The following is a 26,851-nucleotide window of genomic DNA, read 5'->3' as shown; positions in this document are numbered from 1 at the left end:
CGGAAGTTTTTATTTTATCGCAATAAAATATTCAGTCATCTACCAATGGACCATCAAGCTATTAATAACGATCTACACCCAACGACTTAAAAAATGAACATATATCTTTTTTGTTGATTTTATCACTCATAGCACGAAAATGTCTAGCACTGCGGTTTCAACCACATTTTAAATAAATTTGTTTTCCTCCTTCAATATTCTACCAATCTTTCAAGTATGAGAGTTTCATGCTATCCAAATAAACAAATTTATTTTTAATTTTAATACAAACAAAAAATATACTTATAATAAAAAAATCTAGTTGCATTTCATAAATTTGGCACTAAGAATTTAAAAATTGTTTTTAAAAAATATAAGAAATTTCAAGAGTGTTCAGCAGTCGACTTCCAAGAGAATTCCAAGGTTAAGAGCAAGAAAAATCTGCAGGCTTTAAATAAAAGGTAATTCACATTCACTACTTTCTCTGCAGGAGGTATAGTCACCAGAACAAAGTCCTTAAACGGGTGAAAGTGGTCGTATAACATTAGTCAAACCTTCCTCTACCTCTAAGTGAAGAAAAAAAGGAGTAATCACACAAAAAAGACGTAAAGATGACTACAGGACAATAGTTTAAACTGCATATATGAGTTGCGCTTCTTAATCAACCTCAGTCTAAAGAAAATATAACGTAGCATAATTCATCAACTTTAGTATAGGACATATTGAAAACTGATCCATCGTAAACAATTTGCAGAAGGTAATTCAATGTTTTACTTTATGTATTTACAATAACAATGGTAATTATTGGAATTAAAGGACATTTTTGCAAAACCAGTGGTTAATTTCTTCCAAAACTTCTTCTAGTTTTAAGAAATTACGACTTATTTACTAAGTTTATTTTTTAGTTATAATCATTAGCATTCAATTTTTGGAAAATATTGGGTAATTTTAAACGATAATCTTATATATAGATTTAATTACAGTAAAGGAAATACTTGGCATAAAGTAAGCTCTTGAAAGTCAAAACATGATACATTTTAGGAATAGAAATAATAATAAAAAAAAACTTGAAATTAAAATATTCTTTTTGAAATGGGTAGGAAATTATACCGACTGCGATGTTTTAATAAATTATCTCTCACGTCTTGTTATTATAGCTCAAGCAATACAGATTTTCAACTGATAAATATAAAGTTATTTTTAATATAACAGAAATTTCAATACATAGTTGTCGTTAAGATCCGCCATAAGATTTATTTCATTGTAAGAAAATAATCTTAATTTATCGAGTGAACAGTGATTCTGTTAATTTTAAATAAATCAAATTCATTAGTTGGATCTTCACACAAAACTGTGAACCAAATACGTATAAATGGATCATTAATTTCTAGTGTTGCACAACTTGCAGCAAAATCGTTGAAAGAAAAATAAATAAATAATTAAAGATGTTAAAACTTTAATGAAAAATTAAAAAAGATTAGCAATTTTTTTTTATTTTCTTCTAAAAATGATCTACCTCATTTCATCTAAAAAGACTAAGTTTGTGATTAAATGATGGAAGTTACAATTAAAGAAGTAGGAAACAGATGTGGACTGCAGGTTCCTCTCTTAGGGTATATAAAGTTTCTTACTAAAGGGAATTAGGTCTCAAATTTATTAAGTAGAAAAATAAGTTTCTAATAAACTAAACATTAGAAAGTAATTAGCAGATAATTTAATTGTTTTATTACATCTAAATACTAAAAAACAAAGCACCAAGCATTAGCGATTAAGAAACTAAGTCCATTTCGGGTTACTTTTAACGATTTTTTTTCGGTAGAATAAATTCATACTATGATCAACCACTTTTTAACTTATTTACCGGTAACAAAAATATAAAAAGCCAACATAAAAACAAAATTGACAATAATTGAGCATATTATATCTTCTACATTCTATCGAGAATTTTTAAGTTTTCTTTATAAAACGATATAATACATTTCTGTTTTTATATCTTAATTTCTACGATATATAATTTCATAATACGCGTTTATTTCTACTTACATTAGTAATACATAATATACTATATCCAGAAATGAACAATGTGCGTGGTGGGTGGGGGTCACTACTATTTCTGTAATTTTCATTTTTTTTAACCGATTCCTCAGGTAAACTTAATGCTACTGTATATTTATACTATTTACAAATACTTAAATGACAGCTTAAAGTATTTTGCTAATAGTACACATTCTTTTGTTTATATATTTTTTTAATTTTCCTAAAAATATTCTTTATAAATTTTAATTTTTAAAGATCCAATACGCGAATATGCAGTACTTCATATCCAAGAATGAATTTTATTTTTTTTTATCATTTATAAATATGTTTATCATAAAAATGAATGAATTGTTCAAGATAATAGCGTCATTTTACATTTTAATCGCACAGTAAAAATAATTTTGGGAGTGCATTTACATAAATTAACGGTAGATCAGTAATTAAATGAGAGTGATTTTAGAAAACCTAAGGCTAACTGCAGATATCTCTAAGTTCCCTGATTTGACTCCCTATTTTATTTTACTTTTTTTTTTGTGTGGTGGGTGTGAATCTTAAGGCTAAGATCTGTGAACTGGAAACCCAAACATTAGTAGAAGTTAAGGCTATGGTTACATAAAAAAAGAAAAAAAAAAAGAACCGAAGTTACTGCACCTGATATAACAGTGATGACAACTTTTAGAAATCGACTTAAACTAGCATCGAACGCATCGCTAATAACTATTTATTTTAAAACGATGTACACTCAAAATATGTTTCGAAATTGATCCTGTTCACTAACGAAATTGGGGGAGTTCTTTTTGTCGCCAGTAGGGAAGATAATTTCGATTTGGGCTACTTGTTTGAAAGAATTGCGCAGGAATATGTGTAACATTGTCCCTTGGTGGAATGAACAATTGAAAACGATACGTTTTCTTTTTTTGTTTTCACAAATGAAGATTCGTACCAAGAGTAAGACAATATATTCACTTTTTAAAGTACGAATAGGTTGATCAAGTAGTGTCTAACTGAGAACAGTTTTCTATTTTTTACTTTAATATATCTCCAATTCAAACTTCTTAAACTGAGACCTGAACTCTGGTTTCTGCCGTAAAAAAAAAGAAAAAGCAAAACCTTATTTTAGTTTTACCTAATTTATTCTATTAGAAAATAAAAATCTGGAGAGAAAGGATGATTAATATTTTAAATATGTTCAATGACTCATTTTTAAATGTAGGGATCTATATTTAAAATAATATCAAATTACCAAACAGATTACTAAAACGAGCATCACTAATGGAGAAACTCTAGTCAGCAAGTGTAATGTGAGGCCAAAACATTGTTGAAATAGAATTCTCTAACTGTCTAACCAATCTCTGATAATAGATAAAACCGGGTCATCAGCGATATTATGTAAGCACTGCAAACCTAACAAATTCTCAAGAATGCATAAACTACGGTAATTGAGTCTTTATTTTCTTAACTTCAAGAACTAAAACTTTTTTTGAGAGGCAGTGATACATTATTTTTTACCGGATATGGATAAATACTTCTTTTTATACACAATAGAAATTTTTGTAGTCAACATGTTGCAGCAATCAATTATAAATTCTAACTGAAATAATACCGATAAATAACGGTAAAAGACTATTGTTTATTTTTAAAGAATAAAATAATTATTGCAGTAATTGTATAGAGCGTTGCAACAGTTTTCTTGCTTTTGTAATATATATATACATATAAATATTTATATGTATATATAAGAAATGTAAAAAATTAGGAAGGCACAGACTAATCTAAATAAATGACTGTGAAAATGTACAAAAAAAAACTGAAAAAAAAACTTACGAAGTCTGGCAACACTTACACATGTCTGCTTGGTTTTATATACAAATATAGTTTTCTTATTGATAAACTGTAAATTATGATAACCATTTTAATATTTTATTTTTTTAGAACAACCTGCATTAGAGTGAGCGAATTATGCGAGCAAGGCTGTACTGTGTGGAGAACATGATGATGCAAGAGATCTTAAGAGGATGCCAGACAGCAGTGGACGCAGTTGGCTGGAAGATTATATTTTAAAATAATTATTTAATTCTTTTATTTTCTTTTCTCTAATAGGCATTGGCATTTCCTCTCCTTACATATACTTAACTTCTTTCTTTACAATAACCTATGAACAAATACATCCAATTAATAACAAAAAATCAAAATTGACATTAAATTCTAGAGTCTGTTTGGAAGCTTGATAAAAATTCCAAAATGACGGTCCTTAGTATGAAAAAAAATACATGCGAACATTCACTCGACTATCTCTTTCCGCACTAAAGCGATCCTGTTGAAAAAGCTCACTAAAACCAATATTCCTTGAGAAAAAGTTAAAAAACCAAAATGATAGCCCGCACTTAATACAATGAAAATCTCTTGACGGTATACTAGAAAATTGGCCATTTTTTTCCAATTCGAAATTATTAAAGTGTCTTATTCGCAAATATTTTACATTTATAAATAACAAATATAATGAAACGTTTTTTAGAGGCGAGATTATAAACAATAAAGTTTCAGAAACTATCTTAAAATAATTTGTTTTTTGTAGAAAAAGTTTTAATATAAAAGTTATGAACCAAAATACCTCTTCAATCAATAAAATATCAAGTTATCGTAGAAGATCGATTTTTATAAAATCTTGCATTACAAAAGTTAAAGTAAACATTTCATTTCTCTTGGGCATCCACGACTTTTAGAGTAAAATTAATTCCCACGGATTTTAGATGAACATGCTCAAGCAACTGATATTGAATCGTTTATCACCATTTCTTATGGTAACCAATTTGCAATTTTATCCAGCTTCCACAATGTAGTACTTACAATTTTTACTTACCTAAGGACGAAAAACCGAATGTTTACAATGAACTGTTAGAACACCCGTCCCAAATAAACGGTTGAGCCCGTGGCATCTCTAGACAGTTCTACAAAACCTAGTTTACTATAAAATTCTAACAATTCAGTGTTAGCAGGTCGAACTGGAGTGTATACACCACAAGAACCTGTAAATGTAAATAATAATTAATAATATTTTTGTTACTAGAAATCAATTATATTTGAGAGTAAGCAATAATTATGATAATAGTAAAAATTAATTAGTAACTAACTGTTGATCCAAAATAAATGTTAATAATCATGCATTTTAATAGAAATGAGCTGTTTTTAACTACTTAGTTCAATTTTCTTTCATTAATTTTCTATTTTCAAAAATTATTTTCACAAAGTTACTGTTTTTTTTTTTTCCTAGAACATGCTCACAATCGCTGGCCTACCGTTGGCCCTGAGCGCCGCTAGTAAGCATATAACCAATCTCTTCGAAACACTCTGGTCCGTAACAGATGGTTGTACACAGCAAATAACTAATGATGGATGTTGTTTGCTAGCTCCTCCAGCAACCGCAACTGATAACACTTGATCAGCGTCCGCTCTTGTGGCATCATCTGCGAATTTTTAAGATGGAATAAATTTTTTGTAGTTATGCTTTCGAAGAACTGTTGTTGAAAATATTCTTTTATTTGCGGATTTGGAAGAAATGCATTAATATATACTTACCCGTTATTTGTTGAGAAGTTGCACTAACAGCAGCTGCGGCTTGAGCATCAATAAGTGCTGCAGCATAACCTATTAACCTCTTATCTTCGGTACTGTCGGTACTACTCGAGCCCCTCTCCTCCTCAACGACGAAACACAACTGTGGACCCAGCCCCAGCATGCATTCCACAAGTCTGTAACGCAACTAACGTTACCTTACCATTTACTAAGAATGTTCGGAATTATAATAGAAAATTGGTGGAACCAGGAACAAAAGAAACATTCCAAATGGCATAATTAAATTGATATTTACATATACTGGATAAGTGGAAACGACTTAAAGTAAATTTATTTTAAATGCAACATTAAAATTAATTTTGAATTCAAAATAATTATGCCAACATTGACATGATTATCTACACAAAGAGATTAATAATTCGAAAATTTCGTATTAAGTTTATGAAGTTGTAATATCACGGAATAAAAGGGGAAGGGCCGAAGATTTATATACACATAATTAAAAAAAAAAAAAAAAATAAGAAGAATAAAAAGAAAATCTTCAGTCTAAAGAAGTTATATCAAAAGGAAAAAGTCTTACCTCAAGACAAGCTCAAAAACACTGAAATTTGGGGACCGACTAAACAAATAAATGGTGGTAAATACAACAAACTATTTACAATTACACTGAGGATTACACAAATAAACCATGGAATTTTGTTTATCTTTACATGCAATTAAATAATATTGTATTTAAATGATCCTTTTTTTTAAATTATTTTATTTCAATTTAAATTTCCGCCTGAAACAGCTTTTTCCATTATGATTGACAAATATTGTTGGAGCGATAGAAGAGACAAGACTGCAAAACTTCATCAAGGAATAGTTAAAGGACTAATTAAGCTATTAATTAAGATGTATCATCGAATTTTAAGTAGAATAATTAAAAACGGATATTCCGTGTTGTAACAGCTTGGCCTCAAATCTTGTTTTGTTTTAATAGTATAAGATGTAAACTCTAAAAAACTTTTCAGTCCTTTAAGCATCGACCTATTGTTATTTAACTCCTAAGATTGCACTCCAAACATAACTTTAGTTTATTTATTTATTTTTTTTCACAGGCACAGTACTCCGCTCAAATAAACCAAATAGAATCAGTTTGTGAAAATAGAAAAGAAAATAAGATGTAAAAAATTAAAGTTATATAACTTCTTAAGTAGGGTCAAAAAGGCTTTTTCGAAAACATACAGGCACACGATACAAAATTGTCACAAATCAACAATTGTTACAAATATATTTTGGGTTCAAAAGCAAAATAATCGTGTAGACAGAAAGAAACCTGAGTAAATAGTTCCGATTGCATCCTCTTTGATCTATGCCCCGACTGGATATAAATTAGTATTAGTACAAGAAAATACAACTGTATAATAGGAATACTACTAAGAATATTAAGCAGTCGTGGTTAACATTGAGCAATGGAATCTTACATTAAGAAGGAAACATGAAAAAGCTTTTGATTCACATGCACCTTCTCCAAAATACAATTTCTTGAAAAAAAATATTCAAAAAGTATCAATTTTCAATAGAGCAACGACATGCACGGTTATTATATTGATTGAAATTTAGGATTTTCAATTACAAAAAACATTTATGTACAGATTTTATATGGTCCGTGGTCTGATCTTCACTTATAAGATAAAACAATTATTAATAACTAAATATTACTTACTTATCTAATGGGTCATTCGTCTGCGGATGTTCAGTTGTTCTTAATGCTAAAACTTGACTTTCATCTTCACTAGTATATTCTCTAATTGTATAAATTGTATTGCTTACGGTTAGTGGAACTTTATATACAAACAGATCGGAACCACCATCTACAGGTATCAGCCTCTATAAAAAATTGTATACAAAAATTATTATTCAACTAAAATTTATTTTTATTCTGTTTCATCGGATTAAATATTTAAATACCAAAGTAAATGGCATGTGACAAGAAGAAGTAGCAAATGAAATTCGACGCACAGTGAATTTTCCATGTGGTTGTTTTGGATAAGTGCCGGGAACGCTGGCAAATTAAGAAAGCCAACCGTCATGCCTCCCTGTAGTAAGGGTTCCAGAAAATATCATCTGGCAAAATATTAATGGTAACCCGAAGCATTCTTTACAGAAAGGAACCTCGATCTTACAAATGAAGAAATCCATCTTTTTTTATTTTTATTTTTTAGCTCAAAATGGTTTTTAAGATACATGATTTTGAATAAGGCTTCAAGGAAAAAGCGAGATGGATTACTGGAGAAGGACAGCACGAATATAAGGGCTTGAAAGAGTAAGAAACGATTAAATAAGAAAGAAATTGAACGTATCAAAAAAAAATATGCTGCAGCAGGTGATGGAAAAGAAATTTCAAGGGTATGGCCATATAAGAAGGATGGAAGATGAAAGAATGGCTAAGGAAATATTAAACGGTTAAGCAGAAAGAAGAAGAAGAAAGGGTAGACCAAAGGAAAAGCGGATAGATGGCGTCCGAGAAAGCCTCCTCGGTTATCTAATTTGAAATTGAAAATAAAAGAAATATTTAGTTGAGGAAAACCTCAGTATTGAGGAACTCCAAAAAAAGGGCTATTCTCGTTGCCCCTCTAATTCCTCTTTCTGCTCTTGCTAATTACTTCCAAAACAAATTGTTAGTGAGGGACACCCCAGTATAAAATCAGGTTATTTTTTTTAAATTATCTACAAATTCGTTTTTTGTTTTGTTTAGTGCTAACGATCACAATGAATCAATATATATAATTGAGATGTAGGAACTTACCAAATTTTCCAATGTTTACATTTAATTAAAATTTTAAAATGATATAAAATAAAGTTTAAATTAAACGAAACCTGTAAATCAGCAGTGAGACCTCCTCTAAAAACCCAGGGTTCTTGTTCACCGCTCATAAAACTTTCCTTCCACCCTTTAGAGAACCCTTTCAAAAAAATAAAAATAAAAAAAGCACGTCAATTTTGTGAAAAATTAAGGCAATGAGTAAAAAGTAGAAATTGTAAATACTATTTACACGTATAATTTCCTAAAGCGGGATTTTCCGTTGTCTGACCAATTTTTCCACCACCTAAAATTAAAAAAAAAACAAAAAACTCTCAAAACTAATAATTTTACAAACATCTTGTACTGTATTTAAATGCAAAATCTTAAAACTTTTCTTAAAAATACCATCAATCTCATCCTAGAAATGCTTTAATAGAGTGGAAAGGTTATAATTATTCATGTAAACATTAGAAGTTAAAACTAACCTAGCCATTTGATGTATGAATTAAGTGTAGATATTACTGCTCTTATTTCCCAAATATATGGATACAATTCGTACATTAATTCCTTATTACTAATTCCATTTAATTTATGAAATAACCTATTAACATTTTCGCTCATTTCTTCTAATTTTTTTGCTCTTTCATGCCACTCGTCTACCTGTAAACAGAAAATACAATGAAGAATAAGCTGAAGATGGATTCAATGCAAAATGTCAATGTCAATGGAATGTCAAAGTTGAAGTAATATATCAAATGTTGCTGAACACCTCTGACACAGTACACTGGCAACTAAATAGATATTTTAATATTACTTTGAAAACAGATTTCGAGAAAGCTCTGAGGGTTAATTCAAATCTCAAAGTAAAAGATAAGCATAGTTTTTATATCCATCTTATAATTAGTAAATAACTTTCTCCTGAAATTACGTACATAAATTTTATCAAGAAGAGGGAACGCCCATACAAATTGTTTAATTACTAAAGAGAGTTAATTGTTCTGTTAATTTGTTACTAGTGGGAACACATAATTTTTAGCAAGATGCAAGATTTATTTTTATCTAATGGACAAGGTAATTGCCAGGTTAAAGCAAGTAAATGATCAGCATTAAGAGTTTTCCTGCAAAATGCTGGCAACATTTCCCAATCTCCTAAATCTACTTGAAATATGTATATACAATGATTAGCAACGTGAAACAATAACTACTAGTACAAAAAGTGAAACACGGCTTATGGGTCCACGTGTTTGTACTTAATGGCTTCAATTTAATTACCAATAGGCGGTGTACCATAAGAAATGTTTTTTATTTCAATGGAAAAATTAATCAATGATATTTCGCTTTGGGACCACTATGTAATTTGGTACAAAACCTAAACATTACATATTTATTTTAATTTATTAAAGACACATTGTGTAAAGGATATCACATACGTATATTCAACTACTATTTTTTTGAATCATGAGACGATTTTTATCAAAATTTCCATTTCTTTTATACTTACGAATTTGCTGACGAATCTAACCTGACCCCGAGCTTATTTTTACTAACTTTAAGTAATAACAATACTTAAACCGAGCATATTTTTGCTAACTTTAAGTAATAACAATACTTAAGTTCAATAAATAAACAGTACCTCAGGTTTAGTATGTGAAGAAGTGGCAACAAGATGTGCATTAATATGCAGCCAATGGAATTCCTGCAGTAGTTGTATACCTTGGGTGCCATGTTCAAATGGAAGATAGAAAAGATCGCACAATAAAGTAATATCTTCTGTAGTTAATTGTTCTCCATTCCAATCAGCCCTATTTATTTTAAATAAATGCAAAGCTATGAATTATCAAACGTCACTAATATATTACTGTATATATAAAACTTAAAACCAAGACAGAACAGTTATGATACTCCTATTATTATTAAAGGTAATAATAATAATAGGAGCTTCTTACAGCTCACTGTCCGATGATGGACAGTGTTATCTGTAACGAGAGAACACTGTCCGGAGGCCGGCAGAGCACTGAAAAAAGCTCCGGGCGCCAATAACCTTAGATGTTGACGCGCCTTAAATCATTAAAAAAATAAATAAATAAATAAAATAATAATAATACTTATGAATTTGATTTTTGTGTGGCGAAAGTGACCCTGCATTGAAAAGGGCATAGACTAGCTAAATTTACGGATAACCGTCTGAATACCATCTAACATTACAAACATATTTCACTCCTCTTAAGATACTCTCAAAAGCGATAGTAGAGACAGTACATGTTTGTACAAATATTGTATTTTCATAAGTACAAATCGAAGGAGTCATACAAATTAATGACAAGAAAAAGTCATTTGAATGTACATATCAGGTATTTATGAAGTAATCTCAATATAACGTCTATTAAGATCAATGTGGTATAAGAAACCTAAACCAAGCACTTATAAAACCAAGAATGGAGCTCTAGCTTGATTACAATTGTTCACGTGTATCTACCAATATACAATATGGTTAGCATTAATGTAATAATAAAATTTACATACATTTCTGTATTTCCAGGTTCTGGAGATGTGGAATCAACTATCATTTTACTTCCACCATTAGCATCGCTTTCAAAATTAACTTCTACTGTTTCTGATCTTTCTCCAACTATTGGCTCATTTTCAGCTTGCTGTAAAAACAAAAAAAAAAGATTATTCATATTCAATTAAATATGGATTTTAAATATTATGAAGATGGAGATATGTTCGTGGAAGTAAATATGATGAAACGTAAAGGGTTAAAAATAACATTTACATGATCTGGAGATACTGATTTAGCTGGTTCTGGAGGAGGCGTTGCATTACAATCCATAGGTTCAGTACATACTTTAGTTTCTGAAAGTAATGAGTTCATAACGATTGGGGCCGTATTTCCATTTACCTGTAATTCGAAATGTATTAAACAATATGAAAACTGTTGCTGTAAAACCCTAAGACAAAAAAAAAAATTAAACAACTCACCGTGGTACATACATCAGCTAAAGCAGACAACTGTGGAGCTGACGTAGCTAATGAACTAACGGAAGTAGTTGTAGTCAACGCAATACATGTATTAACTACAACTGGTATAGGTGTAGCTTGAGGAGCAGCTGCCAATACAGTAGCTGGAATTGGTACCATACTAACAACTTCTGGTTTTGTAATGAAACCTGGTCATCAAATGGTAAAACATTCATTATAGCAAATATTATTGTAATTTTATCAGTGGATTATTCTTGAAATATGACTGATGTTATCTTTAAAAAAAATCCTAATTAAAAACAGGAAATTATTTACCAGAAGCTTGTCTATTGCGATGGAATTCGGGCAACCAATCAATAATTGCATTCCTTAATGCCCTTCTTGCATGGTACATGTTTACAGGTAGTCTAGTCGGAATTTCACTACCATCATCGGCTTCTGTTTCTAGTTTTATATCAGAACATACGCTTTCGTCTAGAAAAAACAAAAATTATTGTAAAATATGATGAAATACCAAGTTTATAATAATTAAAAGTATACACCACTTTTTATATAATTATACATTATCTTGTAAATGAGTGAGATGTACAAAATCTCAAGGGATCAATTACCTAATAGTAACCTGTAGTTTGAATACAAAGTAGGCATGAGTTACACCTAATTAATCCTTAACTTACCGAAATAAGCTCTAAAAGCAAATATCTCACACACATAAAGATAAAACTTCACCTGAACTTTACATTTGAAAACCATTTAAGCCAAATAAAAATAAACTAGTTCTAACTGAAAAATTACAAATTAGTTTGAACCTTTTGATTAAACTAAAATTCATATCTAATGTAATGTTTAAAAAAAAAATATATATATTTGTAACTTATTGCGCCAAATAGTTTCGAATCAATTTGGAATTTCAACAAATTATAGTTTGAACAGAAGCTCAGCAGACAACTAGACAAATAATAATTTATAGAATTTCTACACTGCAGTACTTGAGATCAATTTGTGAAGATTTAAGTCAAGTTTGCAACTGATAGGCAGGACTATTGAACTTGCGGGCAATAATACATGATATATTTAATAATTTTGGAATAGATAAGTTCTCTCAATTGAAAAAAGGACAATAATCCATCCATTGTGTAACAGAAAAACTGAAATTGAAACCTATCACATAAACATAAACAATAAATTAAGTTTAAGTAAGCTGACTTACTTCTATCAGCAGAAGAATCTGAAAGGCAAACTGACCATTGTGCTAACGTATGTATTGCAACAAAATTAGCCCAAAATTCACAATTTGGATTTGTCAAAACACCTCTCAATCTTGGTATAAGATCTGGTGAACGTCCTTGGTATGGTCCTAAAAATACTCGTTTTTGATCATAGTCATTTGCATGAAGATTATCCCAAATAACTGGTGGTCGTCGTAAAACTTCTGTAACTTCTTCAATCGATTCTACTGATACTACACGTGATATGACTTTACTACCTGTGAAAAAGGATACGAAAAAAAAAAATCAAAATTTAAGATATTTCTTTTTCACAGCAAAAGATGCAAGATTTATAAATAACGAAAAACAAAAACCCTAACCTGTCCACATAATATCGATCCTAGGTGCAAGTTTAGAACCAAGAGTTGTTAAGTACTCAGAATTAGTTACGTTTGGGACTGCTCTAGCTGCACAGTACTGAGTAGGACAAACAAGGAATTTAGGTTGATTCAAATGTTGATAAACATCATTAGTAACTGAAACCTGCAAAGTAATTGGTTTTACAAGAGATTAAACTATTGTTTACTGAAGAAGTTGAAAATTCTTAGCAAAAACAAATTCTTACCCTAAAAGTATGAAACGTAAAACTACAAAAATCATTTCATTTCACTCTATTCTCAGGAAAAAATATGAAGCTGATAGTTTTCTGATCTTTACTAAGTAATAATCACATTCACTAACCTGGGCATGAGCAAACGACTGAAAGACTTCTTTATCAGCTTCAGACATTTCAGGATCAATATCGTCAAACAATAGCGCAAATGCTGTACATCCTAATTGTGAAGCTTGTTCAAGCTTACGTTTCAATGCTGCCACATCTTTAGTACTAGAATATGCCATATCCAGTCCAGGACTAAGAGCATAATAGAATGTAATACCACATTCATCGGCCGCTGCTATAAGAGAAGTCAAATGGTCAGCCTCTTCTACCGTGTATAGATCTCTCCAATTAGCACGATGTTTGCTGTCATCTTTTGGAGCATATACATAAGAATTCATTCCCCATTTCTTTAACCTGTAAATAAGAATATTTGTATTTAATGAAAAAGACAGAGAATAGATAAGATGGTAGTAAAAATAAATGGTAAGACAGAAGAGGGTAAAGATTTGGAAATGAATGGGAAAACGTCAAAAAAAAGAGTTTAGATACGGGGTCGTACTTAAAAGCGAAAGATGCAAGCGAGAAGTGTAGGGAAGAAGCGGGCAGACGAAGAAAGCCGATGCTTACTCTGTTTGTTAAAAAAAAAAATCCTCAATTACAAAAGGATCCATCCTTATATATTCAACGCAGAAACTTGGTTATTGCTCATTAATGAAGATGTCCAAAGAAGACAAGAATGAATAGAATAAAAAAAGTTAAGTGAATGGAAGAAAAAAAATCCCTCCGAGAGATGACCTGGAATGGACTCCAAAAAGGATCAGTTGAAGAAGCAGGCCATCAAGAAATTGAAAAACGATATAGGCGAGCTGATGACTGTTAGGGGGTTTGAGAGATAGGGATTGGAACGATCGAGATAATTGGAGAGTAGAATTAACGTGGCGGCAATCCGGGAGAAGAAAAAGCCTCATTAATAAAAAAAACAATGGTAAATCAATCAGATTTCGATAGATATCCTTAAAAACATTCTATTCTAAAATTAAATAGTAGAGTAATTTATTTCAGGAAAAATAATATATTAAAGCTTACTAATTAAGGATAGTTTAACCAGTTTAAAAAGCTTTTCACTTATCTGCAGAGCAAATTAAAGTCTACGTAATTATAAAGTTCAAATATAATAATACTGAAGGTGTTAAATTTATATATGAAAATATATCCATTACTTGCAAACACTTCATAGAATAGGATCAATAGAATTGATAAAATACTAAAAGAATAGTGGAAAACTGTTTTTAGAAAAGACGTAGCATTTTATCAACCCAATTATTCTGTCTTTCAGAAGAGTCAGTTGGAAACCAATTCTTTAATTTTTGCAAATTTGCAGAAAACATTTAGATACAGAAATACATTTAAACATGAAAAGTTTACTATTAATCAAAAAAGTAGTTTAAGCTAAATGTAAAAACAGCACAGGGATTTCAGGAGCGAAGTCTGGAATGCGTTAGAATATAATTAAATAATAGATAAAAATTACCATAAAAGGAATTAGATAACGCACAAAAAAAGTAACTGTTATTAGTCTCTCTATTTTTCTCTAACATTTCAAATAAACAAGATGTGAAATAAAGAAACCTTAAGAGATGTAGTTTTTACTTACTTTTGAAAAAGATCCTTTCGTTGTTCAGATGTCCAAGGTCTACCATAAAAACCTTTAACAAAGTTTATATGATTGGAATTACATTAAAGAATTTTGTAAATTTAGGGTCAATTAAAATCTATTAGATTATTGAACCAATATTGAAATGAATGATTAAAAAAACGGAATAATTTCTCAATTTAAAAGAAAGAATCTGAATGATTAAATATATTAAGAAAAACACTTTTAATAAAATAAAATCTTATGTTTTCTTTAAATATGTTTTAAAAAAAAATGTTAACCATTTAAAAGAAAAGAATATAAACAATTGTTAGATTATCGTTCTTTATTAGCTTCTTAAAAACCTTATGAACTCCAAAACTTGTCACAAACAGAAATAACAGAAATCGCTGATAATTGCTCTAAAATAAATGATTATTACCTTCTACCACGCCACAAATAAAATTGCCATTTTTCGTATTCATATTATTGATAATAGTGGAATCGTCAGCCATTTTCTGCACGCACACACATGTGATGAGGTTTTGGATCGAAGTACCTTATTAAAAAAAAGTAAAAAAATACATATATATTTTGTAAAATAAAAAATAATTTTTTTGCTATTACGTTCATTGAGTTCGTAACTCAAAGTAAGGATTAAATACAACGAAAATTTAAAGTAAATTTAATTTTACATTTGAATGTTAGTTTGTAGAAACTGATTACTTTAGTACGAGTTGGTAATGCAGTACAACCTGTAACAGCTGGGAGTGCAGGCTGTGAAGTACGAGTGTAAGTCAGTGTCTAACAAAGTAGGAAGAGGAGTACCTTTCATAATTCAAAATTGTTTTTTTTCCTGGTGTAGTAAATTTTTTTTAATGTTGTAACAGGTTTACTAAAAGAAAAGAAATGGCAATAGGAGGTTCTAATATCGATCTTAAGGATATTTTTGAAAAAGAGAGGTTAATATTAGGTAACAATACTGACATGTTTATTGCTCTTGGAAAAGTTTTTGTAAATATTGAATATTTGGTTCCAGATTTCCAAAATCTAATTGGCAATATATATCACTCATCGTTTATTTTCCTTTTGGCCTCGTATTAGCTGTTCTTCGTTTTTTCATTGGTTTACATGCATGTTTAGTGGCTCTATTGTTATCACATACACCTTTTATTAGAAGGTAAATATATTTCATTCAATAAAGTTATAAACAGTAAAATTAAGAAAGTTAATCTTTTCTCCGGTTTAGTGTTGTTCTTCGAATGTTGTGCCTTGTGCTTGGAATCAATGTTGAACAGGATAATAAACAAGAAAGAGATAAATCAACCAGAGTCATAGTATCAAATTGTGTAACAAGGTTTGACTACATTGCGTTTCACCTCACCACAGATTGCTTAGCTGTACGTTCTTTTTCATTCTATTTATATTTCTATTTTATAAACACTTCTAGCGGATGTATTTATAATTTATATTTATTATGTAAATATTTTTGTAGCACACAAAATGGGATGGTATATTTCCAGTGAGTTTAGCACCAGGCCTTCAAGATTTTACTCAAGAAGGATCTAATAATTTTGTAGAAAATTTAAAATCTCATTTAGCAAATAATGATACACCTGTACTATTACAACCTGAGGAGACTACCTCTGGGAAACAGTACCTGCTCAAGTAAGTTTTTTTTTTCATTTAGTGAATCTGAATTTGACCTTAAAAAGATAACTTTCCTACCTTCACTTTATGGTAGAATCTGGTCTTCAGTTATGCAATTTTCCCCACACTAAATAATAATGTTATTCATAAAAAATCAAGTATTCGCTCGATTAATTTTGTAAACTGATAATAGTAATCAAGGGTATAAGTTAAGTGTACTCATTTGACTTTTATGAAAGTGTATTTGTTATTTGATTTGCAAAGCCAAATTTCGTAAAAAAAGTCGTGAAGGTCATTTCAACAAAAGCAAAAATCCAAGGCTTGTTTAATTTGTCCTTTACGGCGTATCTTTTTTGAATTACCGTTTTTTTTTTTTTAATTATTGCATTTTCGACTAATTTGAATTAACAATAGTTCATCTAAGATGTATAGATAAATTAAGTTTATTACCAATATTTTTACATATGTAAATCGAAGAAAATATCTTGTGATCCTTGCATCATAAGAATTTGATAATTAATAAATAATATTATGGTAAACAAATGTCGAAAGAAGTTTGATCGATTTCTGGACAGACATGCCAAGTGTAGTATTCGCCTGTTAAAAATTAATAATACTTTGCCCTAATAGAATAAAAGCATGTTTTTAAATATTTATCACATTTGGATATCGAAATAGCAATTAAAGGTTTGAAACAACTTTTATACGGTCAGTGTTACTGACATTCCTAGACTAATTTAATGGAGTCTTTAATTTTACTTTAGTATTTGTTCAACTTTACTCGATCTTTCCAAGCGATTGAAAACTAGTGTTTTCATCAGTCTAATTGTTCAATGTACCTGCTGTAGGCAGTAGAAAGTTTGTAATTGCGGTATGATAGAGAAAATACTGTGCTCATTTTGTATTTACTCGTCGTCACTTCATCTGATACATAATTACAATATATTTTTGCAATGAAAAAATATGATGCCAATCATATCTGTTGAGTTAGTGAACAGAGAAAGTTCATTATAAGATATTTAATTTTGTTTGGCCTATTGTTTCTTCGGATATTATATTTTGTTTTATCAGAAATTCGTCAATCGAAAGTATGTATTTATCATTGTTTATTTCCGCGATAATAATTTTCATTAAATTTTATGTTTACGACCTACCTAAATGCTTATCGTTTTTATTTGAATCGTTTTCAAACAGAATCGATTTTTAGAGAATTCCATTTCTTGAGAACCTCAGTTAAACAGAAGTACTTTTATCTAAACGTTAGATATTTGCTTATTTACAAACCTATCGGTTTTGGTATCGAATTTAATGAGGGAGAAAGGATTTTACGAGTTCAAGAAAAAATAAAGGTCACCTGTCCCTTAGATGACTATCACAGATCTTACCCAGAATCAGTTATTACAAATTTTGCCATTTCATGTTTATGGGGTGATTACTTTTATTTGAGCGCAAAATTAAAATAAATCGCAGATTTTGCAATGGGAGAGGATTCATCAAACAGTTGTTGAGAGAGATTCCTCTTTTATTATCTGGGTGTTTCTTACTGCTTTATATATATATATATATATATATATATATATATATATATATATATTAAATCATTGTTATAACTTCATGACAGGATAGTGATGTTTTTGGGTGATCAAAAAATATTATTTAGTATTGCAGGTATAGCAACCATTTCTGGAAGAAAGCTTTGTAAATTTCATACGAAATATTATCAGACCCCAGGGGATTCTTACCAGTTTTTTTTCTCTATTTAATTGCAGTTAATTTAAACGAGATATCCCGACCCTAAAAAAGAATTATTTTTATTTTAAAAAAAGTAATAACTGCCCATCAAACTTATCGAAAATCAAACTTATTATAAACTTGAGAGAAGAATTTCTTCCATCGATCAGTGCTGATAGATTATAAAATATTACTCTTACGATAACACTTTATTACCTCCCAGAACTGTGCACCATCCCCGCAGTCAGGAAGAACATTCGTAATATAATTTTTATAACTCAGTTTGATTTATTTAAACATATTTCTATATCTAGTAAGTTTAGAATGAGATTTTAAGTAAGTAGGTTAAATTTAGTAAGTTTTGCGAGTAGATGTTTAAATTTCAAGACTGGTTAAATCCACTTTGTACTTTTTTGTGTGTGTTAATTCTTTGTTTTTTTTCTTTATCTTGCACACAAAATCAAATCATAGTTCTAAATTCGCATTAAAGCCTTTCATTTTTAATTGTTTAGAATTCTTATCAGAACATGATTGCAACTCTACTGTTAATCATATGTATATGTGTGTGTTTATTGACGGCACTTTTGTTTTCATGCAAGATTGATGTCGAGGATACTGAAGTACTTCTTATAAACCCAATTTCTTTAGTCTTCCAACAGAAATTAGATTACTTTTCTAAATTAGTTTACGGAAAGTGCATATATTCTTTCTCGCAGCAACCTTTTGTATTAGTAAGCAATGTTCAGATTGAGTAAAACGATCTTAAAATTGCAAAATGTATCAGTTTTCAAATCGTCGGCCTCCATAGGGATTGAACTGTGGCATACAATTGTACCGTTAATTCTGATTCAACTTATTGATATAGAGTTGCATGTATAAAATTTTAAGTAATCATTAATTTTTTTATAAGGGACTTAACAACAAACTTCCAATCAGGTATCGCGGATGGGTCGGGAATACGTACTTTACTAGAAATTTTTTGTTCTAGGTGCTACCGGGATTCGGATTGGGGTTCTCCCATCACTAAACCAATGTCCTCCCTTCTATAAAATTATAATAAATTCTAAAAAATAATAAGATTTAGTTTTTTAACAAATATTTACTTTCTCGTCTTTGCATATATTTTTTTAAGGTTAATATTTTATATTCCTTTTTCCAGATTTAGCACAACACCAGCTGAAATTAGTGATCGTGTCCAACCTTGCGCCGTAATTGTTGAAAGACCATTATGGGCTAATACTGCTCCTACAGTTCTTGGTTCTTCCTCTTCAACGGACTTGTTTTGGTTTCTTTTTTCACCATATACTGTGTTTAAATTGAGGTAACTCTTTTTTCTATAATTGACAATTTTTTGGTCGCTTTTATTTTATTTCATTTTAGATTCGTCTATACATGAGATAAACGCTTATAACTCGGATCTATCTTAGCATTGCTTTCGGTATTGTTGTGGAATTCTTATTTGTTGAGGACAGAAACGGGTTATTCATTTAAGAATTTCTTTCAATCTTTTGCAATATATCGTGAAAAGATGTGCAGTAAATTAAATTTATCTTATCTTGCTAAATAAAGTTCCTATCCATGATCGGAAATCAAACCCAGTATTACAATATATCTTATCTTTGGGGAATACACCTCATTATTAACTCACCACCAACAGAACCCACGATTCCGGTTACAATAGAAACTTGGAAAAGGTAATCATGATTTGACCTAACTTCGTGGCTAATACTCTAACGTTTTTTTTGCCAAATTTATTTAATGGTATTCCGTGTTTTTTCCTATTGTTTTATTTTGATTATTTAGACAACACAAACTGTACCATTTCTAAATGTGGAAATGTGGGTAGAAAGAACTGATTTTTCAAATATTTTCTTTACCAAAAATCAAATTTTTTTTAGATATTTAAACGTTATGCATCGTGAATCTGAAGAAACTAACGAAGCATTTACAGAAAGGATGCGATCAGTTATTGCTTCAGCACTTTCAGTCAAAACGTCTTCCTTCACAGCAACAGATAAGGTTAATCATTATTATTTATTAAATAACAATTTATAAGCTTTGAATTTTATTGCAAATACAAGGTTCACATTAGTGTCTAAGGCGTCAATGACTTTTTGTTATTCCTTCTATCTTCCTCATGTATCTCTTTCCCATCACAGAAGTTATATATGTTTTGCAGCATGCCTTTTTTACAAAAAGTGATGACTACCAAATTTAGAAGCATAATTGCACACAGAAGAAATGTAAATCATTTCTGAAGTTGTGTACGATAAAAATGTCTGTAGAATATTCATTAAATGTTACTTTAAGGCAGAAAACTTAATCGAATTTCCGAATTTCATATATTTAGCATTTATTTTGTTTTTGCAACTGATCTGAGGTAATTTGATGCACTTCATTGTAACGTTTTATTAAAAAGTGAGACCCCGAGTGCGTTTAAAATACATTTGATGACTCACCAATTTTTTTTGTGTGGTTTCCTTTTCTCTTATAATTTAATCGCTAAATTCTTCATCAAATGAAAAAAGAATTACCTTATTTTATGATAATTAGAGAGAGTTTGTTATTACCAAAGAGTATTTACTTTTTCTTTTCTTTTCTTTTACAGGCAGAATATGAAAAACGATATCTCGATGAACTAAATCGTCCAGTTTTAGTTACATCACCATATGCAACACCTGTTAGACAGCCTTCACCGGAATTAATGAGAATGTCTTTACAAGTACAGGAAGTCCTTCCTTATGTACCCAGAGATGTTATTATTAGAGATTTAAGTAATTAATTCTTTTTATTATTTTTTTTTTTTTTAATTAAGTAATTCGCATAAGTGTATATTATCATTTTTTTCGCTTTATGTTCATTTAGACAGGACTAGATCAGTTGATTTGACAATATCTAATATTTTGGAAGGAGTTGTGAGTTATACTCCTTTATCCTTACAACAACAGGCCTCAGCTTCTCAGCAACCACAACAGTCTAGGGTGCTGCAAACAGCTGTTTCTTCTGCCGTTAGTTCTTAAATATTTTCCTATATAATACATATTTTTCTTACTATTTTTACATTTAAGAGGAGGATTTTCTTATTGGATAATTGAAAACCTCTTAAGAGTTTAGATTCTCGAATAAGTTCATCTAGTGAAGATGTGCCTCACCTAACTCAGCTAGCTGCCAAAGTTAGGATTTGTAGAGACTATTCCCTAGAATAGTCCACCATAAAATAGAGGTCTAACCTTAGTTTGAAGAAAACTATTAGAAACATAGAAACAAACCCTAATGGTACCCTAATATTTAATCGAACCAAGCAATATTTAGCGTATGCGGACGTTGTAGTACTTCTAGAAAGAGCTATGTACGTTTTGGAAGAATGCTATGAGCTATTAGCAGAAATCGCTAAAAATGTGGGTTTCAAAATTAATTATGAAAAAACTAAGTACATACATGATAACCTCCAGGTGTGACAACAGAATAAATAGGTGATAGTGCAATTTGTTGTAACCTTTGACCTTCCTTATTTTAAGACAATCTACTTTAAAAATTGACTACTGGTCCATCTAAAAGAGTTTTCAATGAATTAATAAACAACTTGATAACTAACATTGTTGAGTGCTCGAGAACACGTTTTCTTGCAAAACAAAAGTAATTTCTCTTACGAAGAGAAAAGGAATCCTGGAAAATGATATACCGTTTGAAAGCCCATTAGACAAGGAAACTTTTATAAAAAGTGCCAGCACCTAGGTCTTATAATGTTCACGTAAGGGCCTAATGAGTTTTCTTAAAAATTTCGATTACTTTTGTTTTTCCAGCATTCGGAGGAAGATTGAAGCTGTTTGGTGAATAACTTATGCTTCGAAATGGTATCAATTTTTAGAAAATTTATCTGTCTTTCTAACCGTGTCATCAGAATCGAATTCACACTAAAACATTCTGAGTAATAACATTTTTATTGGAAAAAAGTAATGATTTTAGCAAAAAAATTTAAAGGGTCGTCAATCAAGAACAGTGGAAAATATGAAGTTGGCCAGTACGTCATTGAACTCCACTTTAGATGTACTATACACAGTAGGCCTATGGACAATACTTACTGGTTCAACCTGTATATTAAATAGATAATCGCATATTGTTGACTATATTACGAGGGTCGATTGAAAAGTCCGTGCAAAGTCAGAGAGATAGCACCACTGGTGCGTAACGAGGTTTAGTTAGTAGCATCTCTTGTAAGAACACACACACCAAGTTTCAGCCAGATCGGTCTATTTCTTTGTGTTTGGCATTCGTTTGAATCGAGGAAGTCGAGTGATTTTCAAAAAATGGACGAAAAAGAATTTCGTGTGTTGATTAAACACTACTTTATGAAAGGCAAAACGCCTCAGGAGACTAAAGAGAAGCTTGATAAACATTATGGTGACTCTGCACCTTCGATTAGAACAGTTTATAAGTGGTTTCAAAATTTTCGGAGTGGCCATATGGGCACAAGTGACGCTGAACGTTCTGGACGCCCTGTTGAGGTTACTACTCCAGAAATCATTGATAAAATCCATGATATGGTGATGAATGACAGAAGAGTGAAGGTGCGTGAGATTGCTAGTGCTGTGGGCATCTCGAATGAACGGGTACATAATATTTTGCATCATACATTTGGACATGACAAAGCTATCCGCAAGATGGGTGCCGCGATTGCTCACGCATGACCAAAAACGAAATCGTGTGAAGTGTTGCAAGGACGGTTTGCAGCTGTTCCAGAAGAATCCGCAGGACTTTAAGCGTCGTTTCGTCACTGTGGATGAAACATGGATACATCACTACACTCCTGAGACCAAAGAACAATCTAAACAATGGGTTACCAAGGGGGGAATCTGCGCCAAAAAAGGCGAAGACCGTTCCTTCGGCCGGAAAGATTATGGCGACTGTCTTTTGGGATTCGCAAGGAATAATCCTCATCGACTATCTGGAAAAGGGTAAAACTATTACAGGTGCATATTATTCATCGTTATTGGGCCGTTTGAAAACCGAGCTGCAAGAAAAACGCCCACGATTGGCCCACAAAAAAGTCCTTTTCCATCACGACAACGCACCAGCTCACACCTCAGCAGTTGTGGTCGCAAAATTAATGGAAATAGGGTTCCAACTCGTTTCACATCCCCCCCTATTCTCCAGACTTGGCTCCCTCGGACTACTATTTGTTCCCCAATATGAAGAAATGGCTGGCGGGAAAAAGATTTTATTCAAACGAGAAGGTGATTGCAGAAACGAATGGCTATTTTTCAGACTTGGACAAATCCTATTATTCGGAAGGGATCAACAAACTAGAGCAGCGTTGGACGAAGTGTATAAGCCTAAAAGGAGACTATGTTGAAAAATAAAAAAGGTTTACCCCAAAAAATTAAGTAGTTTTTATTTTTGCACGCACTTTTCAAACGACCCTCGTACAATAAATGAAATTCATTCAAATCTGCAGCCACTCAGCTACAGCGCTAGTCTGTACTCCTGACTAATTGCTTTATAAAATAGAATATATTACACCGTTTCATTATTTTTAAGAATATTAATGTGACTCTTAAAAATAATAATATAAAAAGCAATAAATTAATTCTATTAGTTTTTCACACCAATCATTGTTTTTATATTTTTTATTTCAGTCACCTGTCCGTCCAACAGAAGTAGTATTTTCAAAATCATCACAGGACAGAATGATAACATTTAAAGAACGAAAAGCAAAAATGATTGAAGAAGCTAGACGAAGGTATATTGAGAAGAAAGGATTGAAAGGACTTGATTAGTGTTAAATTATATCGCCTCTCTAGATCATTTATTAAATGATAAATAATAAAAAAAACTCACAATTATTACCAGTTAAAATACCGTGAAATTGAGTACATATAAATAACAAAATAAAAAGTGGAAACAATAAGTTGCTTCATAATAAAGATAAGTAAAAAAAATAAATAAATAATAAAAATAAAAAATCGGAGAGTTTACAACCAAAAATAATATTTTGTTCATTTTATTTATGTACTAATCCTAAATATGTAATTTGGATTTGTGTGAGGAATGAACAGAAAATATTGTTATTTAAAACATTATTTAAATAAAAATTAAAGGTGTTCTCCTTTACTTTTATAAAAAAGGTGGTTTCAAGATTAAAATATAGAGATATATTTTGAAAATATACAAGTATGAAATTAAAGAAAGGAAAAATTATATTAAAAATATATTTAAAAAAAGACAGATTAATATAAAATATTTTTTCAAAAATTATTACAATGTTGTGGCAAGTTGAGGATAGATACTGTTATTTTAAATTTCAAAGGTACATTGACCTTTCCAGTTATAATTTGTAGATTCAGAGTGAAATATAATTTTAGGTAGACAAATGAAATACTATAAAAATATATTTAAAAAAAAACTTTTAGTTGCCACCATTTTGGTAGTTGATTAAAATAATAATAAGTATCTCTTTGTAAATGTTATCACGCCTCAGAGTATAAAAAAAACAAAAAATCATCTTTAAAGAATTTTACTTTCAATTCTATTAGGCTTGGTTTTTAGCGATTTAACAGGATGTATTTGGTTATCTATTTTTGGAACCAGGATTACTTAATGGCTCTCCAAATAATCACTTCAAATTTCAGGAATGGATTTTTTTTTTTATATTTGGAAGGACTTGTTTTGAGGTTTTCAGAATATAAAAGGGGAATTTTTTAGAGCTTATTTTATGTAAGTGTGTGAACAAAACATTTTTAAATAACTTGGAACATTAATGAAATTTCGATGTTGTTGAAATCTTTCAACTAGAATTGTGAATATTTTAAAAAAAAATGGTAACGTTTTTAGGGTGTTAAAATTCCTATCATTTATTTATTATTGAATTTTCACGATATTTTTCCCTCTAAAGTGTTAACCTTCTTTTGTACAATTCAGTGAACTAACCTTAAAATACTAGATAGGTTTAATGGAATTACACATTTGAGTTAAATTTGTTAAATAGAGCTATTTTCAATAGAATTGGTTTAGAAGATTTAGATGAAATTAACTACAAAAAAACAAAAACAAAATTATTTTTACGCTTATCCTCATTCAAAACTTTTGGAATATTTTTTCAAAATGAAGTTAAATTTAGAGCATACTATTTGTTGATCTGTCAATAAATTATCAGAAACCTATAAGCACAATCCCCATGATATTTACAATCTATAAAGTATTTTATTACATTTTTTTTAAAAAGAAAATTAGTAACCTTGGAATTGCAATCATTTCAGTAAGATATCTAGCCACGAATTTTATTTAATATTTACATATTTGCAGATTTTTATAGGCAAAGCTAAGTAATTACTACAGCCTAATTTATTCGATTTATTAAAATTAGTTTTTTACAATCATTTTTTACAAGTTACATTCATGTTCGATAAGGTCATATTACAATAAACACTAGAAAATTTAATTACTAAAAACTAACTGAAAACGCAGACTTCAATGTTTTTGCCTTTTCTAAGTTATCACAAATAAACATCCACATCGTAGATAAAACTATTCGATAAAACGTTATCGTATACTAATTAACCCATAAAACATGGTGGAGACAAAAATATGTATATATTTTGCAGAAATAGATAACCAAATTTTTCTTTTTTGTTGATTGCTAAAATATTTCTGTTGTATTTTATTTTCCATTATTTTGTAATAAATAAATATAACAAGAAATATGAGAAAGTTCTTTTAAGAAAAGAGAATATTACAAGATCATAAGAACTAATTAATTATATCGTTAAATAAGATCTTTTAAAAGTATTTATGATTACAAATGTGGCAAAAAAAAATTTATTTATAGTAGAGAAAATTTTTTCGTTATTTTTTTAAATGGCAGATTATACCTCGTTATTCCTTTATTTTTTGGTTAAATTAAATTAAATTTAATTTTAATTTTGTTTTGTTTTAATGATAAATAGTTATAATAATTGTAAAAAAAAAAAAAAAAAAAAAGTTTTGCTTTAATAGACTGATCGCGTGGCTGTACAATATTTCTTTTTTTCAAATTCATGTAAATATTTAATTTTATATTTTTTATTCATTTAAGTCAGAAAATAGTTTGAAAAAAAAATATTGCTGATTTTATTGTTTGTCTCTTCACATATTAATGTTTCTATGTTTTATTTATTATTATTATTCTTATTATATTATCTCTCTGTATGCACAGCCATTTTTTATTTTAATTGATATTTTAATATTTCTATGTTATAGAAAAATGGAATAAATGTTTTAAAGTTAAAAAAATAAATAAATATTGTATTTAATATAATTCAAAACATTAAAGCTGGAAATTATAAATTTCTAAGAAAACATTTTCACATTGGTGTTTGAACCACAAATGTATCATTATCTCATTGACTCTTGAAATGAAATAAAAAGAAATATTTGAAATGGCAATAAACAAGAATACTGGTAAAAACTACATAATAAGAGTGTTAATTATGTAAAAACCAGAAAGCAAAAATAAAAGGTCAGAAAAAAACGTTGATTTTGTTTTAATGATAGTATTTAATAAAATTTCTTTTTGTTTGTTTTTTGCTTGGTTACAATTTTTGATTAAAAAGAATAAAAATTATTTTGAGTTA

General features: G+C 29.8%; 2 protein-coding genes across 9 annotated transcripts; one reads left to right on the top strand and one right to left on the bottom strand.

The window, feature by feature from the left end:
- Positions 1-215: 215 nt before the first annotated feature.
- Oga (O-GlcNAcase) lies at positions 216-15,866 on the bottom strand. 5 transcript variants are annotated; one of them, XM_074114585.1, is made up of 19 exons: positions 15,849-15,866; positions 15,304-15,420; positions 14,883-14,934; positions 13,309-13,642; positions 12,948-13,110; positions 12,570-12,845; positions 11,675-11,833; positions 11,360-11,547; positions 11,154-11,279; positions 10,901-11,028; positions 10,011-10,179; positions 8,863-9,037; positions 8,628-8,681; positions 8,452-8,537; positions 7,298-7,461; positions 5,593-5,765; positions 5,313-5,480; positions 4,877-5,042; positions 216-4,168 (listed from the first exon to the last, which is right to left on the bottom strand). In XM_074114585.1, exons 2-18 carry the CDS (start codon positions 15,374-15,376, stop codon positions 4,912-4,914), a joined length of 2,619 nt encoding a protein of 872 aa, XP_073970686.1. In that variant the 5' UTR covers positions 15,377-15,420; positions 15,849-15,866; the 3' UTR covers positions 216-4,168; positions 4,877-4,911. The 5 variants fall into 5 exon arrangements, 3 of the variants coding, with proteins under 3 accessions (XP_073970686.1, XP_073970685.1, XP_073970684.1); XM_074114584.1 differs by lacking the exon at positions 15,849-15,866 and adding an exon at positions 15,557-15,574; XR_012454230.1 differs by lacking the exon at positions 15,849-15,866 and having other exon boundaries at positions 5,593-5,776; positions 15,304-15,543.
- LOC141447255 (lipid droplet-regulating VLDL assembly factor AUP1-like) lies at positions 15,570-26,851 on the top strand. 4 transcript variants are annotated; one of them, XM_074114590.1, is made up of 10 exons: positions 15,570-15,653; positions 15,752-15,823; positions 15,901-16,041; positions 16,111-16,261; positions 16,357-16,529; positions 19,402-19,563; positions 20,141-20,261; positions 20,851-21,016; positions 21,108-21,250; positions 23,879-26,851. In XM_074114590.1, the coding sequence occupies exons 2-10, from the start codon at positions 15,771-15,773 to the stop codon at positions 24,017-24,019; spliced, it is 1,251 nt and encodes a 416-aa protein (XP_073970691.1). In that variant the 5' UTR covers positions 15,570-15,653; positions 15,752-15,770; the 3' UTR covers positions 24,020-26,851. The 4 variants fall into 4 exon arrangements, with proteins under 4 accessions (XP_073970691.1, XP_073970693.1, XP_073970692.1 ...); XM_074114592.1 differs by having other exon boundaries at positions 15,595-15,657; XM_074114591.1 differs by having other exon boundaries at positions 15,600-15,673.

This window comes from Rhodnius prolixus, unplaced genomic scaffold, assembly GCF_049639745.1.
Source record: "Rhodnius prolixus isolate KJV_2025 unplaced genomic scaffold, Rpr scaffold_7, whole genome shotgun sequence".
NCBI classification, from domain to species: Eukaryota; Metazoa; Arthropoda; class Insecta; order Hemiptera; family Reduviidae; genus Rhodnius; species Rhodnius prolixus.
Note: the sequence above shows the minus strand (reverse complement) of the source record. Positions and strands in the feature narration are given on the sequence as shown.

Coding starts and splice junctions, on each gene's coding strand:
- LOC141447255 (XM_074114590.1), top strand. CDS start 15,771: ATGGCAATAGGAGGTTCTAATATCGATCTTAAGGATATTTTTGAAAAA. Junction 16,042..16,110: donor CATACACCTTTTATTAGAAG/GTAAATATATTT, acceptor TCTCCGGTTTAG/TGTTGTTCTTCGAATGTTGT. Junction 20,262..20,850: donor CCTTCACAGCAACAGATAAG/GTTAATCATTAT, acceptor TTTCTTTTACAG/GCAGAATATGAAAAACGATA.
- Oga (XM_074114585.1), bottom strand. CDS start 15,376: ATGGCTGACGATTCCACTATTATCAATAATATGAATACGAAAAATGGC. Junction 14,935..15,303: donor TATTTGTGGCGTGGTAGAAG/GTAATAATCATT, acceptor ACTTTGTTAAAG/GTTTTTATGGTAGACCTTGG. Junction 13,643..14,882: donor CGAAAGGATCTTTTTCAAAA/GTAAGTAAAAAC, acceptor TCTTATTTACAG/GTTAAAGAAATGGGGAATGA.